General features: G+C 41.5%; 2 protein-coding genes, 1 long non-coding RNA gene and 1 other non-coding gene across 4 annotated transcripts; 3 read left to right on the top strand and 1 right to left on the bottom strand.

Annotated features, from left to right (window-relative positions):
• Window positions 1-1438: 1438 nt before the first annotated feature.
• LOC120112586 (FCS-Like Zinc finger 17-like) lies at window positions 1439-3189 on the bottom strand. Its single transcript, XM_039132170.1, has 2 exons — window positions 2788-3189; window positions 1439-1782 (listed from the first exon to the last, which is right to left on the bottom strand). Exons 1-2 carry the CDS (start codon window positions 3093-3095, stop codon window positions 1626-1628), a joined length of 465 nt encoding a protein of 154 aa, XP_038988098.1. The 5' UTR covers window positions 3096-3189; the 3' UTR covers window positions 1439-1625.
• A 5109-nt stretch (window positions 3190-8298) lies between these two features.
• Window positions 8299-8936, top strand: LOC120112587. Its single transcript, XR_005514168.1, has 2 exons — window positions 8299-8390; window positions 8497-8936. It is a non-coding gene; the product is annotated as an uncharacterized LOC120112587 (long non-coding RNA).
• Window positions 8937-16675: 7739 nt separating this feature from the next.
• Window positions 16676-16747, top strand: TRNAW-CCA. Its single transcript has one exon. It is a non-coding gene; the product is annotated as a tRNA-Trp (tRNA).
• A 1733-nt stretch (window positions 16748-18480) lies between these two features.
• LOC103723293 lies at window positions 18481-19348 on the top strand. The gene is made up of 3 exons (XM_008814173.3): window positions 18481-18756; window positions 18853-18980; window positions 19059-19348. Exons 1-3 carry the CDS (start codon window positions 18607-18609, stop codon window positions 19153-19155), a joined length of 375 nt encoding a protein of 124 aa, XP_008812395.1. The 5' UTR covers window positions 18481-18606; the 3' UTR covers window positions 19156-19348.
• Window positions 19349-21045: the final 1697 nt, after the last annotated feature.

The raw sequence follows: 21045 nt of genomic DNA on the forward strand, positions 1-21045 counted from the left end.
ATTGGACGGAACTTGGTGTCCCCCACCTCCCCTCTCACGAGGACAAAAAAAATCCCAGACCTTCCAAAATCCAATTCCATTGCAGAAAACTGGCACATGACCCATATTCAGTTCAGCGTTCCCTCACTTTAAAAAAAACAGAAACCAAAAAATAGAAAAAAAAAAAAAAGCCAGCTACCGAGACACCAGAGGTATCAACAGTGTAATAGATCGAGAGGGGATCTTGACGGACCAATAGTGCCACGACCCATACAAAGAAAAAAAAACTCTCTTTTGCTTCTTTTTTTTTTCCTCTCTTTTTCACTCTTCGGGTCCATTTGGATCGGACCGGATCCGTTCGGTAAATCCAGACCCGACCCAAAAAATGATTTGGGTCCAATTTTAGGACCCGACTCGGACCCATGGTCCTAAAATTCGGATCGGGTCGGGTCTACGCGGGTCCGGTCTCGGGTCGACCCGACCCATTTGCAGCCTTAGCAGTAGCTGCACACGTGCTGACGTATGGGATCAAATGTGCTTTCGTGTGAAAATGCCACGTCCGTGCGATACCAGCCGTCCGCTGAATAGGACAATTCCATCAATCTTGTTCCTCCACATGACGACTCTGTATATGTATGTCTGTTGTTGTCTTCTATCAGGTATACTTTGGTACCGCACCACCTGTCAACTCTGAAAAATTAGATAAAAAATATCAAATCTTAAATAGATTCGGCTCGACTAAAAATGAATATTATTCAAATCTAGGGTCCGGCTAATGATCATCTTAAGAGAATTCTAACAATTCTAAAAAAATCTAACATGGAAGCAAAGACGAATTACTAATCGTATTCATACTGAGATTAATTTTGTTATCTTGCTGGTCCTCGATGTAACAAATGTGAAAATCTTCTACAAAAAGAGAGGGATGCCATATTTGGACCAATATTTTACTTGCATGATTCTATTAATGGGTCGGATCTAGTTTCTATTGGATAAGCTCTTTATTGAATGGATTATGGGAGAATTCATGTAACTAGAAACAGTATAATTCCTGCGAGTGACATGGAAAAAATCCATAAATCTTGAAAGTATCCTAAATTCATTGCTTGAGACACTGACAAATAAAGTGTATTAGTAGGTAGTAAAGAACCCAATAATATACCGCTGCAGTTCTATTGGAAGGATGCTAACATCTTTGAGAGACCGTTTTACTCCTAATCTTATTTCGCCAAGTTCAACACAATGACATGCACAAACATCTGTGAATTAAAGTTATACACAATAGGTTAGATCTTTCCCCTCTCAAAGATAGTTTAGACCTTTGAGAATTTTCAGTAAATATCAGGGAAAAAACACAAGAGGGTCATTGAAGATGTAAGGATATTTTGAAGGTTTATATGCGAGAAGCTTTCTTTCTTGCTTTCTTTTTCCCTTTGAGCCAAAGTAGTTTTCAATCTCAAGAACTCCTCCAAGAGTCATTCAAAGAACAAGATGATACAGCCTCTTTTATTTTACACCTCCAAGATGTATTATATAATGCACTTGCTGAACGTAAAGCCTTTTTTCCAAATAAAAGCAAGGAAAAAGGAACAAAAAATACATGATATTATGGTTAGGGCTTCTCCATTATGATTATATAAGGTTGTCTACGCTGCGGCTGAGATCCGCCGGCGGCGATTAGAGCTGGCACGATGATAACGAGGCACCCCAACCTGCTCTTTTGTAGATGTTTCAAACTCTCTTTTTTCATCTATCAAAATTTGCTGGCCACGACATTCCACGCTACAAAATCCTTGGTCACCCCTGCATTAACATCACAAATTGTAACAATCCAAAGCCTCATCCAAAAAAAAACTAGTCGGAAAGTATTACTTGAGTTTTTTGATTATAAATAAGTATCCAAGATCTACCCAGCAAATAACTGATGCGGGACTAAAGACACACCCACACATGTCCTCGCATAAATACAACAAGCAAATTGCACCACCAGCAAGATATGAATATTCTTGCCATATCCTACGAGATCTTAAACTTATGGAATAATGAACATTAGATTTTCTGAAAAAGTTTACTTACTAATATAATTTTGGCATGATGGAAAACATGTAAATTCAAAAACAAAATAATAGCTGATGCGGGATTTGCACCCCGTCACCAGCACAGCCCGCACACCAGCCGAGCAGGGAAAGCGACTGCGTCCTCACCGAGGTATTGTCCGCTTTGGGGATCGGGGATCGTGACCGCTCCCGGGGGTCCGCGCTCTGACGGCGCCCCGGGTGGAACCACCCATTCCACCCCTCACGAGTTTGCCCTTCAAAAGGCGCCTCAGTGAGAAGAGGTTATTGAGCCCCCCATTTAAGGCACAGACCTTTCCGCTGATTAGCCGATGTGGGACTAAATTCGGGGAACCCCCCGTAACAATAGCAATTCTGAAAAAGAAAAATATTTGATAGTTTTAAAATTAAAAAAAAATAAAATGAAAAATGAATACATAAAGAAATCCTGGGAGAGATCAAGCAAGAAATTAACATCAGCCATCATGTTTTTGAAAACTTAATGAACATCATGAAAAAATTTTAAAGTTTTTTCAATATTGAGAATACTAACAAATCAGTCGATCTAACCTTCGACCCTTTTCCCCACTTTTGAGGAAACTAGTTCTAGGTAACTAAAACACGTATCTCATACATTTATACCAGATTTTAATCTATTACAACCTAAAACGGAGGAAACTATGTTAATCTATGAGGAAGCTACTTCTTTCCTTCAATCATGTAGAGATAGAGGAGATTGGAACTGGCGAGATACCTATACATGTAAACATCCTTCTCAGGGCTTAGTTCCCTCTTGCACAGGAAGCATGCCTTAAGGAAGCCTAACTGCTGAAAATTCATGGGACTTTGGGGAGCCCTAGCAGTTGGCCTGCATGACTTCAACGTAGACTTGATAACAATGTTCTCTCCTTGCCCGGTTTGCTGTATCAGAATCCGGAGACCTACGAGGCCTTCGGGTGCTTGTGCCAAGTTCTTGAGCCCTCCATTAATGCCTACTCCAGTATTGGCAGCCTCACCACCTTCCTCCAATGGATGGAAGATGCTCTTTGTTCTTGGGAGCATCTTGAGGAGAAGAAGAGAAGGTAAGGGAGGAGGGTGGAAGGAAAGAAGAGAAAGGAGTTGGGGGGGCCTCTTTAGCAATGGGATGAGGGTTGTGGGGTGGAATTAGGAAGCCATGGATATGTAGAGCCCCTTGATGTCCACAGGGATCCATCACTTCTTTCACATGGCATAATGCTCGATCTTTGAACGGGGCTAAAACTAGTTAAGTTAATGGTGTTATAATTAACATGTGGGTTTAAGTTAGGCCAAACCATGTGGAGAGTACGGCTTATGTAGATTAATTTAATGTTAGGCGTGCATTTTAATGCGATTCTAGTGCTGTTAATGAGTGGTTTTCACTGTGTCCTTTTGACTGCAGACCAGTATTCTATGACTAAAGAAATTGCCACCGGTGAAACAAAGACTCATAATATAATATTTGCTAAACTACGAGAACAAGAGAAATGGGCACGAAAATCATTGCACCAGTGGCCATAATAAAATCATATCACAACAGTAATTTCTTTTTCAAAGCAAAAGTCAGACCATATTATGATACAGCCGTTCGTATGACTTCGTTGATATACTTGTTAATTTTAATATTTATTTTGTTGGAGAAATATTAAAAATTTTAAAAAAATGAAAAATGTGATTTTTTTATTAAATAAATATTTTGATCGATGTATTGACATCATATTAATTGATATTGTAGGACATGCATGTTTCCTTATAAATTCGAGGAAGGGCTAAGTTTTTTAGACAGCCAAACTTATCCCTCGGAAATATTTCTCCTGCATGTATACAAAGAGGTTTGGGACAAGAGATATTTTAGACAGCCACATATAAAAGATCTACTAAAACTATGTTTAGAAGCAGAATAAGAGGAGGTGCAAATCTTCAGCTACATATTCAATGAAGTACTTGGATTAAGCCACTTCTTAGGAAGAGCAAATAGGTATTTGGTATATAATTTTTTGTGTTTTAAACGTACTTATTTCACTTAATTCAGGAATAAATTATACCATGATGTAGAATAAAGTAATTTATGTCGCAAAAAAAAGGAGTTGGAGTAAATTAAACTTATTTAGTCTGGATTAACTTATCCTATAATTTTTAGATGTAACTTAAGATGAAAGAGTCGTAGCCGAGTGAAGCCTAGCACTTTGCCAACTCGACCATGTGGTTTGAGTCCTTTCTTGTGCTTTGGCCCTTTTCCTCTACACATCTTTTAAGGAAGCCTTATACCACTTTTGAGTTCAGAAGGGAACAAATGAAGAGACCAATGTCCACTTGCTGCTAATTTTCTTACACCATTCTTAAGGCATGGAACACGTTCTGTGTGGGACGACGAGAAGGGCAACTCCACTTTACTTACAGGAAAATTAATATGGACCATTCCTCGATCGATTCGTTACTCACTTTTGGAACGTTTAATTACCGCTGTAAAAAAAAATTAATTTTCCCCTCTACAGTTGCATATGAAAGTACCATAGGCCTGGGGCGGAGCTGAGGGCAGCCTGGGCAGGTTTGAGATATGTGCGTCATGCATTACAGGCTAGAGATATTCTTCTGAAGGGCGACTCCACGACGATCATTGGATGGCTATCATTGGCTTCAGGCGGGATAGGCGATTACCACCCATTGGTGAGAGATATTCGAGCCATGGGGTGTGATGGGATGGTTGTTCAGGTGAGGCATGTGTTTAGGGAGGCGAATGAGGCGGCGGACTAGGTCGCCTCCTTTGTTGCCAACCACTCAGGAAACCATCTATGGGTGGGAGAGGCGAAGTTGCCCAGGGTCTTCCGTGATGTTTTGCTTTTTGATTTTCTTGACTATATCCGTACACGTTATGTATGATACTTCCGTTTTTAGCCAAAAAAAAAAAAAAAAGTACCATGGTCGACCTGCCTTCATCATGTTTTTTTTTTGTGCGGTAAAAATAGATGTTAGCATCTCATCTGCAAGCTTCTTGCTGTCTTGTTACATTTCTTGTGAATAATGAAAAGTTTTTCCTTTTTCCTACTTGCCAGAGTGTTTTCAAGAAATTAACCATAAGTTGTGTTTGGACTCCATAAACGTCAAGGTGAATCTGCATCATCCCAATATTTTAGGGAAATCGCCCCGACAGAAAGGTAGTTATCTTTGGCAAAAAAAATAAATAAGGAGAGGACCAACAAGTAGCTCTTGTAGGCTTTTCTTTTTGACTTAGATGAAAGTAAGGATTCAGATAATATTATAATGTTTGTTATAATGTAAATAATATTTTAGTTTGAATTACAAAGTTTCAAACTAATTTGTGCTGGTCCTCGAGACAACCCGATGAAAATAATATTTTTGTTAAATGAACAATAATTTTAAAAATAATGCCATGAGTTTAATGTCTTTCGAAGAATGTTTGTTATTCGTTCATTCCACTACCTGTCACTAAGGATGGACCAAAAAAAAAAACTTTAAATACTCGAGCCTAATTGCAAAAGACAATTATTGTTTTGTCAAAACATCATTATAATAACTGTTATAATAATTATTATTCAAGTGCTAAAAATTTTTATTTTATATATTGTCGGCAAATAAGACCATTATCACAGGTTCAAATATTGCTGGCAACACATTGTGACAAATAATAGGTATCGGTTTTGAAAATAACATTGTTATTAAAACCGAAATCTTATGGGCGGATGAAGCTATCTTTTAAAATCAGGTTACAATATTCTTACAGTGTGACCTCCAAATATATTTAAAAATTAACCATTAATTTTTTTGAGGTACATGCTCTTCCAAAGTCCATGATCATTCAAAAATTCTAACATAAGTATACTTTCATGCCAAGGTGTAGTAAGTGGGTCCATATTGCCACGTGGCGCAACTTGAGGAGCGTCGACCATGAAGAATGAGATCAGATCCATGCATGGATGCAGGGGTGCGGCCTTGATTGCGATATTTGATGCTCTTTTGGGACCCTACCATTTGGCTTCCTCGCGCCGGCAAGCTTGGTAGGGTCCTGCGCTGAAAGCGCCGGCTAACCAAATGGTGAGGCCTCTTGAATTCAGATCTTTGCAATCTTGCGTTGATGAGATTTGGATGGAATATTAGAGATACTTTGGAGAAAACACCTCTCTTGTTGTTGACTATTTTCTATGAAGTTCTTTAGAAAATAAAAGAAAAATTAAATTAAATTAAAAGAAGGAGGAGGAGGAGAAAAGTAAATTGAGTAAGGTTACAAATGGGTCGGGTTGGCCCATGACCCGATCTGACCCGACTCGTTTTGGAGGACTCGTGGAGCTAGGTCAGGTCCTAAAATTGGACCCGTTCTATTTTTCAGATCAGGTCTAGGTTTACTGAATTCAGAACTGACCTAACCCATTTGAAATTTGGGTAATTTTGGATTTTCAATCCTACGCCTTGACTCCGAATCTGTAAAATTATTTGAGCTCACGAGCTGCAGCCCACGAGGGTGCAAACACAAGTTCTGAAGTCATGGATAGATTGACCTGAACCAGACCTGACCTAAATCCGGACCCAGACCTGGATCCGAACTGGATCCGACCCGAACCTGAATCAGATCGAATTTTTTTGGTTGGGTCCAGGTTATACATGGACCCGACCCGAATGACCCGTTGGGTCAAAAATTGTTGCAGCGAACCCAACCTGATCCTATTCGATAAAATTATGAGCCGCACTAACCTAGGCTTGGCTGACTCTAATTCTGTTCATTTACACCCTTAAACCATGTTCGGGTTGTTGTTTGCCATCTAAGATTTACGCAAACATGTTTGACGTGGAAACTAATTAAAGGATATCTCATTCATGCCTAGAGGTGCAAATGGGTCGATCGGGCCAACCTAGTTTCTTGTTTGGATTCTAATTTTGGACCAGACCCGACCTTGGATAACATTTTAGCTCTAGACTCTATTTTGTTATTCCACTATTTTTAACAAACTATCAATTTGCAAATTTAGGCCCGTTCTGCTTCAACTTGAGAATACTACACGATCTATAATTTGGACATATGATTGGACTAGTGCTTGTGTGAGATGGATCAGCCACAATTTCCCATGGACCAGGGCTTATTCTGGTGCAAGCTTAATGAATGACAAGAGAGCCAATCCATGAAGGACATAATGAACCCTGACCCATCTGCAAAGAGTGCTGGGTGACGAATTTATCCAACGAACGGAACTTTCGATAGAAATCTCGTTTGAAATCTGTTATTTAGAATCTGTTGAATTTTGCAATTAAAATGAACAGAACTCTCAATAGAGATCTCGTTTGAAATCCAACGATAACGAATTAATCGACATAATATGATACAAACTATAATGGTTTTCCATTAAAGGCATCAATCCTCAAGGTTAAAAGAGCACTTAGTCAAGATCCAATAATTCATTCATCATACCAGAGAATTATGGGGTGACGATCTTGGATCTTGAACTACCTGTAGCCACTTCCAGAAAATTATATTCCAGAAGTAATGGATTATTCCACTTGTCAAGCGTTGTCATGGATGCGATTGGATTAAATGGATGATACGTGCAAGCAACATAAGAGGAGATACCGCACAAGATATAAGATATTCGAAGAAAGGCAGAAAACGACCTAAACTTTGGCAAAGAGTGCTGGGTGACGCAGATTCCTTTTAAACCCATATTTTAGGTAAACAACCTAACTCTTAGGTAATATAAATATATTTTTAGCCCTCTCAACCTCGAAACTTTTGCCTCTAAAGGGGTTGGATGAACTAACTACATGTCCCTCCACCTCTACATGCAGCTGAAAATATTTTAGATATCCTACCAGAGTTCGTTAGGTCTAATATTAATGTCGATCAACTTAGCAAAATAATACTTATCTGCCTAGGAAAATTACTTTCTATACTATTTGCATCATGCGACCCTACACGCCATCAATCACAGTCTCTCAGTTTTATAAGCTTCATTCATCAAGTGCATATTCTGATGTACTACTACAAAAATGAGCAGTTGTAATTGACAGCATGCACGACTACTGCAGTACTGTGGTTTGGCAGCAACTCCCCCAACTCAAAGCAAGGCTTACTGTTGTGAAAATAAGTATGGAAATTTGAATTAGGTCAGGCGACCCCCACTACGTATTTTCCATCCTCACCATCTTAACCTCACGACCTGATGACATGGAATGCAACAAAATCTATCTCTACTACGCTATAAAGCCACCACCCATCCTCCTCCTTAAATCTAACCTAAACCCTCACCATCCCACCTCTCTCTCTCTCTCTCTCTCTTTCTCTATCTCAATGTTTCGGTTTCGAGTTCTTACTATCACCATCCTCCGTCCATGGTTAGCTCTTATTTCCACGTCCCGGTGACCACACACCAACCGTTCGACTCCGAGTCTTTGCATGCTCTCCTCGTCTCTAACTTGTTCGTCTTTCTTGCCTTGGCAGCCGGCGGTGTTATGCTGTGGCTTCGGCGGCGGCTGAGACCCCACGAGTCCTGCCGGCGGCAGCGGGGACGGAGAAGTCAGGCGCCTGCAGAGCTGTGAAGGAGAAGGAGGCCTTTTGGATGAGGGATCCCAAGACGGGGAACTGGATCCCTGAGAATCGGTTCGCCGACATCGACGCGGCCGAGCTCCGGGCCCGGCTCCTTCCCAAGAAATAATGTAAACCAATTATTGAGCAACAAAAACCCGGTCCGAGCCAATCCGACCGGGTCCCATTTCCTGAACTCGTTGTCCGGTCCGGCTTGTGCAGGCTCTCATAATCTTATTTTTAAGAATTTCTTATTATTGTTGCACATTTGTTCCCAAAAAAGATCAAGATAAAATAGAGTGATCTCGATCGTGATGAAAACCTTATATATCTAGTGGTTTGTTCTTCTCTTCTAACTATAAAGTCTTTGTCTTAGCTCCCATCGACTGCCATAGTGTCACCTTTTTGAGGTTATAGGCCTGAAGTTATGAGAACACTTCGACGCCAAATCCTAGTACCAATAAAGAGCAACGTTATGCTTACGTACGTGGAGTCACTTGGACGAATGGCCTTGCATGATGACAATGGCCGTGCAATAGTTGCCGGTGGGAAAAAAAGCTACTAAGGGCGTGACAAGGTTAAACAAGTGTTTTGCTATCCTCCTTGGCCCTTCTCTACTCTGAAAAGAGATGTTATGTCCATACAATCTAAATGAAAAATTTGGTCTTCCTCTTATTTCAGCAACGCCATGTGCCTCAGCACTTGACCAACAAAAGCATTCAGAAGATATATACATTCTATTACAAACTGAAGTAGAATTTTTATTGGCAAAAATATTAAATGAAGACAAACCAAGACACTCATCAATTTTGAAATCATATTGTTCCATTATTGGATACAAGCAATATTGGGATATGCATTCATAAGCTAATTAGAAGGAGCAATGTCTTCGCCTTTCTCGGAAGGCAACCGACGCTGCTGAAGCAGCTAACATAGCTCCTGATGTATCCTATGCACAGCGCCTTCTCGGTGCAACTGGAATTCTTGTCGTTCTGGATCGAGCTTTCTACAGACTACAGGTTAGCAGGCTAAAAACTTTAAGTCAGGACTGCTTTATGACATTGGATGTGATTACTAGGGAAATGAGACGTATATTTGTAGCATGGCAGTACATGATATTTGTAGTTGTTCTTAGTTGGATGGTGATTTACACTGCTGTGTGGAAGTTCCCTGGGACATGGCATATATTGGATGCTGGATCCTCATTCAGGAAGGTAATTAGATCCCATCCATCATTTCCCGGCTGAAGAATTTCCATGAAGCTGTTCATGGACACGTACTCTAGTCTTCTAAGTTAAAACTTTGGGATGGAAAACTAGAGAGCCATGCCCCAGAGTTCCCATGCTAGTTTTCCATGCCTTGGACGGACGGGTTACTGCCAGCTTGTAATCATGGTTGCAAGGCAGAACCATCTCCATGGTTTGTCGTATTAAAGAAAAGATTAATGCTTTAGAATCGCTTAGCTAGAGTGATCTTTTTTGAGCGAGATTCTTGAGTCACCGTAGCATTGCTCCAAGGAAAAATTAAGGGGAACTTGCTCAGCGGTCCATTTATTGACCGAACTTTAACATTAAATCCCTGTTGACCGGTTGTTTAACAACCGGTCCATATATATTTCAACATTGCTTTATGGGACCAAAATGCCCCCGCCTCTCCCATTCCCACCGAAGAAGGAGAAGAAAAAGGCAGCCGCCGGCCACGGCCCACCCCCTCCCGCGCCTGCCGCCGGCCACAGCCCGCCCCCTCCCGCACCCGCTGCCCCCTTTCGCGCCGCCGGAAATACCTCCGCCCCCACGGTGGGGAGGTGCCAAAGAAGAGGAGTCGCTGCCCCCCCGGTGGCCCCATCCTGTGGCCGCCACCGTCCGACCCCCTTCCGTAGCTGCCGGCCTCGCGAGAGGAGAAGGAAGAAGAAAGAAGGAGAAGGGAAGAAGAGAAGAAAAGAAAAAGAAAAAGAAAAGAAAAGAAAAGAAAATGAAAGAAAAAGAAGAAAAGAAAATAAAATAAAAATAAAAATAAAGTTAACTGTGTTCCTAGACAAGTTAATTGTGTTCACAGACAACTTAACTGTGTACACAGACCTGGAGTCGACCTCTGCTCATCTGGAGTCGACCCCTTAACAGCACGAGTCGACCCCTGCTCACCTGGAGTCGACTCTCAGGCTTTCCTAGACAAGTTAACTGTGTTCACAAACAAGTTAACTGTGTTCCTAGATAACTTAACTATGTACCTAGACAACTGTGTTCCTAGACAAGTTAACTGTGTTCCCAAACAACTGAACTGTGTTCCTAGACAAATTAACTATGTTCACAGACAACTTAACTGTGTTCCTAGACAACTGTGTTCCTAGACAAATTAACTGTGTTCCTAGACAAGTTAACTGTGTTCACAAACAAGTTAACTGTGTTCCTAGATAACTTAACTATGTACCTAGACAACTGTGTTCCTAGACAAGTTAACTGTGTTCCCAAACAACTGAACTGTGTTCCTAGACAACTGTGTTCCTAGACAAGTTAACTGTGTTCACAGACAACTTAACTGTGTTCCTAGACAACTGTGTTCCTAGACAAATTAACTGTGTTCCTAGACAAGTTAACTGTGTTCCTAGACAAGTTAACTGTGTTCCTAGACAAATTAACTGTGTTCCCAAACAACTTAACTGTGTTCCAAGACAACTATGTTCCTAGACAAGTTAACTGTGTTCACAGACAACTTAACTGTGTTCCTAGACAAATTAACTGTGTTCCTAGACAAGTTAACTGTGTTCACAAACAAGTTAACTGTGTTCCTAGATAACTTAACTATGTACCTAGACAACTGTATTCCTAGACAAGTTAACTGTGTTCCCAAACAACTGAACTGTGTTCCTAGACAACTGTGTTCCTAGACAAGTTAACTGTGTTCACAGACAACTTAACTGTGTTCCTAGACAACTATGTTCCTAGACAAGTTAACTGTGTTCCTAGACAAGTTAACTGTGTTCCTAGACAAGTTAACTGTGTTCCCAAACAACTTAACTGTGTTCCAAGACAACTGTGTTCCTAGACAAGTTAACTGTATTCCTAGACAAATTAACTGTGTTCCTAGACAAGTTAACTGTGTTCCTAGACAAGTTAACTGTGTTCCCAAACAACTTAACTGTGTTCCAAGACAACTGTGTTCCTAGACAAGTTAACTGTGTTCACAGACAACTTAACTGTGTTCCTAGACAACTGTGTTCCTAGACAAGTTAACTGTGTTCCTAGACAAGTTAACTGTGTTCCCAAACAACTTAACTGTGTTCCTAGACAACTGTGTTCCTAGACAAGTTAACTGTGTTTACAGACAACTTAACTGTGTTCCTAGACAACTGTGTTCCTAGACAAGTTAACTGTGTTCCCAAACAACTTAACTGTATTCTTAGATAACTGTGTTCCTAAACAACTTAACTGTGTTCACAGACAACTTAACTGTGTTCCTAGACAACTGTGTTCCTAGACAAGTTAACTGTGTTCCTAGACAAGTTAACTGTGTTCCCAAACAATTTAACTGTGTTCCTAGATAAGTTAACTGTGTTCCTAGACAAATTAACTGTGTTCCTAGACAACTTAACTGTGTTCCCAGACAAGTTAACTGTGTTCCCAAACAACTTAACTGTGTTCCTAAACAACTGTGTTCCTAGACAAGTTAACTGTGTTCACAGACAACTTAACTGTGTTCCTAGACAAGTTAACTGTATTCTTAGATAACTGTGTTCCTAAACAACTTAACTGTGTTCACAGACAACTTAACTGTGTTCCTAGACAACTGTGTTCCTAGACAAGTTAACTGTGTTCCTAGACAAGTTAACTGTGTTCCCAAACAATTTAACTATGTTCCTAAACAACTGTGTTCCTAGACAAGTTAATTGTATTCCTAGACAAATTAACTGTGTTCCTAGACAACTTAACTGTGTTCCCAGACAAGTTAACTGTGTTCCCAAACAACTTAACTGTGTTCCTAAATAACTGTATTCCTAGACAAGTTAACTGTGTTCACAGACAACTTAACTGTGTTCCTAGACAAGTTAACTGTATTCTTAGATAACTGTGTTCCTAAACAACTTAACTGTGTTCACAGACAACTTAACTGTGTTCCTAGACAACTGTGTTCCTAGACAAGTTAACTGTATTCCTAGACAAGTTAACTGTGTTCCCGAACAATTTAACTGTTTTCCTTAAACAACTGTGTTCCTAGACAAGTTAACTGTGTTCCTAGACAAATTAACTGTGTTCCTAGACAACTTAACTGTGTTCCCAGACAAGTTAACTGTGTTCCCAAACAACTTAACTGTGTTCCTAAACAACTGTGTTCCTAGACAAGTTAACTGTGTTCACAGACAACTTAACTGTGTTCCTAGACAAGTTAACTGTATTCTTAGATAACTGTGTTCCCAAACAACTTAACTGTGTTCACAGACAACTTAACTGTGTTCCTAGACAACTGTGTTCCTAGACAAGTTAACTGTGTTCCCAAATAATTTAACTGTGTTCCTAAACAACTGTGTTCCTAGACAAGTTAACTGTGTTCCTAGACAAATTAACTGTGTTCCTAGACAACTTAACTGTGTTCCTAGACAAGTTAACTGTGTTCCCAAACAACTTAACTGTGTTCCTAAACAACTGTGTTCCTAGACAAGTTAACTGTGTTCACAGACAACTTAACTGTGTTCCTAGACAACTGTGTTCCTAGACAAGTTAACTGTATTCCCAAACAACTTAACTGTGTTCCTAGACAACTGTGTTCCTAGACAAGTTAACTATGTTTACAGACAACTTAACTGTGTTTCTAGACAACTGTGTTCCTAGACAAATTAATTGTGTTCCTAGACAAATTAACTGTGTTCCCAAACAACTTAACTGTATTCTTAGATAACTGTGTTCCTAAACAACTTAACTGTGTTCACAGACAACTTAACTGTGTTCCTAGACAACTGTGTTCCTAGACAAGTTAACTGTGTTCCTAGACAAGTTAACTGTGTTCCCAAATAATTTAGCTGTGTTCCTAAACAACTGTGTTCCTAGATAAGTTAACTGTGTTCCTAGACAAATTAACTGTGTTCCTAGACAACTTAACTGTGTTCCCAGACAAGTTAACTGTGTTCCCAAACAACTTAACTGTGTTCCTAAACAACTGTATTCCTAGACAAGTTAACTGTGTTCACAGACAACTTAACTGTGTTCCTAGACAAGTTAATTGTATTCTTAGATAACTGTGTTCCTAAACAACTTAACTTTGTTCACAGACAACTTAACTGTGTTCCTAGACAACTTTGTTCCTAGACAAGTTAACTGTGTTCCTAGACAAGTTAACTGTATTCCCAAACAACTTAATTGTGTTCCTAGACAACTGTGTTCCTAGACAAGTTAACTGTGTTTATAGACAACTTAACTGTGTTCCTAGACAACTGTGTTCCTAGACAAATTAATTGTGTTCCTAGATAAGTTAACTGTGTTCCCAAACAACTTAACTGTTTTCTTAGATAACTGTGCTCCTAAACAACTTAACTGTGTTCACAGACAACTTAACTGTGTTCCTAGACAACTGTGTTCCTAGACAAGTTAACTGTGTTCTTAGACAAGTTAACTGTGTTCCCAAACAATTTAACTGTGTTCCTAAACAACTGTGTTCCTAGATAAGTTAACTGTATTCCTAGACAAATTAACTGTGTTCCTAGACAAATTAACTGTGTTCCCAGACAAGTTAACTGTGTTCCCAAACAACTTAACTGTGTTCCTAAACAACTGTGTTCCTAGACAAGTTAACTGTATTCACAGACAACTTAACTGTGTTCCTAGACAAATTAACTGTATTCTTAGATAACTGTGTTCCTAAACAACTTAACTGTGTTCACAGACAACTTAACTGTGTTCCTAGACAACTGTGTTCCTAGACAAGTTAACTGTGTTCCTAGACAAGTTAACTGTGTTCCCAAACAATTTAACTGTGTTCCTAAACAACTGTGTTCCTAGACAAGTTAACTGTGTTCCTAGACAAATTAACTGTATTCCTAGACAACTTAACTGTGTTCCCAGACAAGTTAACTGTGTTCCCAAACAACTTAACTGTGTTCCTAAACAACTGTGTTCCTAGACAAGTTAACTGTGTTCACAGACAACTTAACTGTGTTCCTAGACAAGTTAACTGTATTCTTAGATAACTGTGTTCCTAAACAACTTAACTGTGTTCACAGACAACTTAACTGTATTCCTAGACAACTGTGTTCCTAGACAAGTTAACTGTGTTCCCAAACAATTTAACTGTGTTCCTAAACAACTGTGTTCCTAGACAAGTTAACTGTGTTCCTAGACAAATTAACTGTGTTCTTAACTGTGTTCCCAGACAAGTTAACTGTGTTCCCAAACAACTTAACTGTGTTCCTAAACAACTGTGTTCCTAGACAAGTTAACTGTGTTCACAGACAACTTAACTGTGTTCCTAGACAAGTTAACTGTGTTCACATACAACTTAACTGTGTTCACAGACCTGGGGTCGACCCCTGCTCACGTGGAGTCGACCCCTTAATAGCACGAGTCGACCCCTGCTCACCTGGAGTCGACTCTCTCAGGCTTTCCAGAGAGCTGTTTTTTCTGCCTGATTTCAGGGGTCGACTCCATATCTTTAGGGGTCGACCCCAGCTTGACCCCAGCTCAGCATAAGTCTACAATAATTTTCTAATAACACTTAACTGTGTGCACAGTCGAAATAACTGTGTTCTGGGGTAGAATAAGTGTGTTCCGGGATGATTTAAATATGTTCCAAGCTTATTTAACTGTGTGTCATGTTAGATTAAGTGTATTCCAAACTTATTTAATTGTTCCAAGCTTATTTAACTTTATTTTTATTTTTTTCCTTTTTTTTCTTCTTTTTTTTTCTTTTTTTTTCTTCTCTTCTTCCCTTCTTCTTCTTTCTTCTTTTTTCTCCTTCCGCGAGCTGGCGGCACACAGTTAAGTTGTCTGCGAACACAGTTAACAGGACTGTGTACACAGTTAAGTGTTCTTAGAAAATTGTTGTAGAAGTGAGCGAGTCGACCCAAGATTCTCACGAGTCGACCCCAGCAGAGCAGGAGTCGACCCCAGTTCAAACTTTTTCTTTTCTTTTTCTTTTTTTTCTTCTCTTCTTCCCTTCTTCTTCTTTCTTCTCTTTCTGCGAGGCCGGCGGCGCCGGAAAGGGGCTGGGCCACGGCGGACGCTGGAGGAGGGCGGGCCGTGGCCGGCGACAGCCGCAGGATGCGGGACGGCGCCCTTCTTCCTCTTCTTCGGCACCTTCCCACCATGGGGGCGGGGGCGGAGGCATTCCCGGCGGCGGGGCCGCGGGAGGGGCTCGGGAGGAGGCGAGCCGGGCCGGCGGCGGCCGCGGGAGGGGGCAGGCCGCGGTCGGCAGCAGCCGCGGCTCGGAGATTACAGTTTGGAAAGTCTCTGAAATTTTTCTTCTTCGGAAGGATGGGAGATCATGAGGGAAGGGGCATTTTCGGTATCTTATTTCAAAATAAAAGGGGCTCAGGGACCGGGAATTACAGTTTGGAAAGTTTCTGGACCAGTTGTTTTAGATTTAATTAACAAGGACTTTTTGTTACAGTGGAGTCTTTAGAGGGATGGGAAAATAAATTCTCCAAAAATTAAATGCTCTGTTCAATACCATGCAAATTCAGCTGCAGGCCGCAGGAAAGAGGAGAAAAAAAAAAAGCTTAAGATGACATGGGTTTGCATGATACGGTTATTTTTTTTTTGTTTAGCTAAAATCGGAAGTATCATACCAAACGTGTACGGATATAGTCAAAAAAATTAAAATGCAAAACATCGTGCAGAGCACTAGGCAACTCCGCGTCACCCACCCATAGGTGTCCCTCCGAGTGGTCTGCAACAAAAGAAGCCACCTAATCGACCGGCCCATTGGCCTTCCAGTAGACATACTTCATCTGAATGGCCAGCCCATCCTTAACCATGATCCGGATATCTCTCAATAACGGATGGTAATCACCGATATCTTCGAATTATATGCGCTAGTCCCAAGTTATACGTGCAGCATGAGTTAAACGTATATATTTAAATAAGTTAGTGTTAAGTCATAAAACCAATACGGATCCGTGGCGCAATGGTAGCGCGTCTGACTCCAGATCAGAAGGTTGCGTGTTCGATTCACGTCGGGTTCAAAACCCCGATCCCATCAACGGATCTTTCTTTTTTCTTTTTTATTGTTTTTTGGTTTTTTTTCCTCGAGTGCTGAGTTTTTTTATTCTTTTCTTTTTTTTTTTTTTTTTTTTGCTGTTTGTTCACCAAAACATCAGAAAAATTAAAAATTTTAAACCATCGTAAAGCTGTCAACTTTCTGTGCCTTGCTCTTGGTTAGCCATCCCATCCAATCCTGCATGCCGCAACCTCAAGAAAAAGATACCACCTTACACGAGTGAATGCAATGAGTTTGATGGACAACACGATAGCAATCCATAGGAAATGATGTGCATGTAGTGCTTTCACAATACAGCCAACCACCAAAACTCCTTAGTTGCCATATGTTTTCAGACTTCAAATCCTGAAAAAAAATAAATCTCATAAGCCAGTGGAGACAAACTGTTTCCACTGAATAGGATGGACAAAAAAAAACAGTTTGTGATGGCCTGGTGGGTCACTTATAGTAATTAGGCAGCACACATCACCTCAGAGTGAATGCAATGAGTTTGATGGACAACACGATAGCAATCCATAGGAAATGATGTGCATGTGTTGCTTTTCACAATACAGCCAACCACCAATACTCCTTAGTTGCCATATGTTTTCAGAGTTCAGAGTCCTGAAAAAAAAAAAATTCATAAGCCAGTGTAGCCAAAGTGTTTCCACTGAACAGGATGGGAAAAAAAAAGTTTTTGATGGGCTGGTGGGTCACTTATAGTAATTAGGCAGCACACATCACCTCAGATTTAATACCATGCCCAACACTTTCAGGTATCAAATAAATTATTCACTTAAGGAAGCCATCAGATCCCACATAAAGTGGCTTAGAATTCATAGAGTTCTGATCAACACAATGTTTGCTGGATTGGCTCATACTAGAGGCAAGAACTACTTTAGGGAAAATTCATTTGAAGAGGAAGCATATTTTAATTTGGCACTGGCGTACTTGAACCAATTTGAGGATTTCATAAGCTTTAGAAGAGAGGCTTGATAAGTGTTCCTAGATTTCAAGTCTAATAAAGCCAATTAAATCAGGTTCAGAATGGGTCATGTCATCAACAATAATGCTCTTGTTTCCAACGACCTTTCCTAAATATAATCGTGAGGACAGAGAAGCTAGTGATGGTGGTTGTAGCATGATGCCAATTAGAAAAAGCAGCCAACAAGAAGAAAAGCTCATTTTATCAATACAGGGCCGACCATGGAGCTCCAAAAAAAAAAGCCACACCAAGACATTAACTTAAAGTAAAATCTTAGATTAAAGTATAATGTTCTTGGCAACCAAACATTAGCTTAGAGTATAATATTCTTGGCAACTAAAAAGATCAAAAAATGATGGAGAATTAAAATCATGTGTAGTTTGTCGAACCAAAAATTCTGATTTCTTTCCTTTTCTCTCTCTCTTTTGAAAACCAACAACTCTCATTTCTTAATTTAAAGAAAACGAAAGGTTCTGAAAGCTAAACGCATGTATAATGGTGATGTCAAATTATAATTATCAGCAAGAGCAGATAAGGATAAAGACAAGTAGAAATTTTATAGTACACAAAGATAATGTTATCCATGAGATTAGTTTTTTCAACTAAAAAGCTGAGGTGAGCAAATGGACCTCCTCACCAATCAGGCCTTGACATATTAAACAATGACAAAAACAACTAAATAACAACTGCAATATTGTATTATCTTTGTTGGGGCCAACGTCACTTCTATGATGAGGCTACTCATTAATTCAAGCAATGCATCACTTGCTGTAATGGCTGAAAACCAAGTACCAAATACAACCTCCTCCTCCTCCATCTCTCCTCACACACACATAGAGACACAATAGCTGGGACAATCGATGGCAATAAGATGTTCTTACCCTGGTGTCATCCTTCCAAGAGGCCAGACCAAGAAGGCCATGCCAAGAGCTTCCATGCTGCACAACAGCCACATACAACACAGCAGAGCAGCAGCAACTTCTTCATGCAAACCTTTCGCAGCCAACAAGGTCTGATTCCTGACCGCAACCCAAATCCAGAGATGATGATGTTTCTTTAGAATCAGTAGATGACTTCCATGACTTGTTCTGAGTTCCATCTATCAGGTTGTTTTTGAAGACCAAGCAATGGGAATAGTCTGTTACATAGATGGACAGGGAGAAGTAATATGCGAGGGGTATGATGAAGGCCCGCGATTTAGTCGATGGTCATCGAATGGCGCAGATCACCAAAGGTATATGCCAAACAAGACAGAACTTAATCAGTTTCAGACAAATAGTTTTCCACTCACTTTTTCTTTGCACTTGCGCAGGCGCAGAGACCATCAGATTCCTGATTTCCAACAAAGAATGAAGCTTCAAATTGCCAAGGATGATGACTTTTACCGAATCATTCGCAAACAAAACTAACATTTGGATATGAAGACAGATTCGGGTATCATACGAGCATGGACAATAAGTAGATGGGTATGCTAGCATGGATCTTCATATTGTAAAGATGGATGATTTGCTAATGAAAAGCTGGTTTTTGATTACAAAGTTTATGTATGTTTCTGTCACAATATCAACATAATGGAAGCCTAATTAGTAAATTTGAATCCTATATGTTTACATTCATTTAATTCCTTCATTTACACTCACAAATTTTATACCTACTCTTGGTAATAGTGTGGAAAACCATTGATAAAGAAAGATGAATCTCTGCGTGAGAGATGGGAGGTTCTGTTGATGCAAGCTATACATACTGTTGCTGGTGGTCCAAACCGAGAACGATTGGCACAGCGGTGTGAACGGGGTTCCGTTTGAGTTGCCTTGGTTGGTGTTGATCGCGCTCCACCTTCCACCGGGAAACCTGCAAGCAAGCCTCGCACCACCACTGGGGTAGTGGGGGCCCTCCGACGATCAAGTCAGAGGAGATTGGGGAGAAGGAGAGATAATAGTAGCAAGTAAGAGAATGCTCTGGAAGTTCTTGCTTACCCCCCCTCCTCCTCCCAGCCGCATATATACCAGGCTGGGGAGTCTTTCAGGGGGGTTCGTCATCGTGGGGCACGATGGAGCTGCCACTGACACGGCCGTTACAGGGCGTCGTGGGGCAGCGCTGGGTACGGCCATGACAGGGCGTAGTGGAGCTCCGCCTTGTACGGCTGTTACAGGGGATCGTGGAGCAGCGCCAGATACAACCGTTGCAGGGAGTAGTGGAGCAGGAGGCTGCGGCGTGCCTCTGGGGAATAGCCTGTCGTTGTCGAGAGATGTTCGACTCGGGGTCGGGCTGCGGAGACGAAGATGTCCGACTCGGGGTCGGATTGCTGGATCAAGGGGCAGCCGACTCGGGGTCAGGCTGCGGAGCCGAAGATGTCCGACTCGGGGTCGGATTGCTGGATCAAGGGGCAGCCGACTCGGGGTCAGGCTGCGGAGCCGAAGATGTCCGACTCGGGGTCGGATTGCTGGATCAAGGGGCTGCCGACTCGGGGTCGGGCTGCGGAGCCGAAGATGTCCGACTCGGGGTCGGATTGCTGGATCAAGGGGCTGCCGACTCGGGGTCGGGCTGCGGAGCCGAAGATGTCCGACTCGGGGTCGGATTGCTGGATCAAGGGGCTGCCGTAGTCTTCCTGGGCGCGCGTGCCGGTCACGTGGGGCATGGTGGCTAAGTTCCCCCATAACAGTAGCCCCCCACTTCCGAGCCTGGAACCAGAAGGGGAACGGGTGAAGGGAGTGATGCTTCGAGATTGCCGCCATCCCTCGGAGAGGCGCGCGCGCTTCGAGCTCCCCGCCTTCTTTATGGCGTATGGCGGTTGTTGCTGACCTGGCAGTCTGAGGATTTCGGCGGACATCCTTCCTTAATGGCGTCGATTCGCCTTTGGGGCGCGAGCGACCCTTCGGCAGCCAGGCGTCCTCTGGCGTCACCGAGGCGTCACCCACCTTTCCGCCTATTTAACCGGGGGCCCTCCTCCGTCCGCCTTTCTCTTTACAGACATCTTCGAGTTTCTCCTTTGCGCTGCCGTCATTGCCGTCGGACTGTTCGCTTGCTCCTCCTCTGACGCTCTCGGAGCCGTTCTTCCTTCTCTTCCGGTGAGTTGCCCCATTCTTCAATTTAAGGCTCTCCATACTTTCTCCTTTTGTATTAGTGTACTCCAGTCGTTCCGGTCCTTTCCCCCTTCTTGACCCCGTCCTGACCGTAGATTCACTGGCCATTAGGGATGGGCGAAGTGAGAGCAGACCGCATTAAGTCGGAGCTGGTCGCCGAAGACCTAGATAGGTTCGTGGCTCGATACCACCTTCCCGAGGCCTGCAATGTTACGC

Source organism: Phoenix dactylifera, chromosome 11 (assembly GCF_009389715.1).
Source record: "Phoenix dactylifera cultivar Barhee BC4 chromosome 11, palm_55x_up_171113_PBpolish2nd_filt_p, whole genome shotgun sequence".
Lineage (NCBI taxonomy): Eukaryota > Viridiplantae > Streptophyta > Magnoliopsida > Arecales > Arecaceae > Phoenix > Phoenix dactylifera.

Excerpts from the sequence above, each read along its gene's own strand:
- LOC120112586 (XM_039132170.1), bottom strand. The coding sequence starts at position 3,095 with ATGCTCCCAAGAACAAAGAGCATCTTCCATCCATTGGAGGAAGGTGGT. Across the intron at positions 1,783-2,787 it reads AAGGATGTTTACATGTATAG|GGGTGACCAAGGATTTTGTA; the intron begins GTATCTCGCCAG and ends ATGTTAATGCAG.
- LOC103723293 (XM_008814173.3), top strand. The coding sequence starts at position 18,607 with ATGGCAATAAGATGTTCTTACCCTGGTGTCATCCTTCCAAGAGGCCAG. Across the intron at positions 18,757-18,852 it reads AACCTTTCGCAGCCAACAAG|GTTGTTTTTGAAGACCAAGC; the intron begins GTCTGATTCCTG and ends TCCATCTATCAG. Across the intron at positions 18,981-19,058 it reads AATGGCGCAGATCACCAAAG|GCGCAGAGACCATCAGATTC; the intron begins GTATATGCCAAA and ends GCACTTGCGCAG.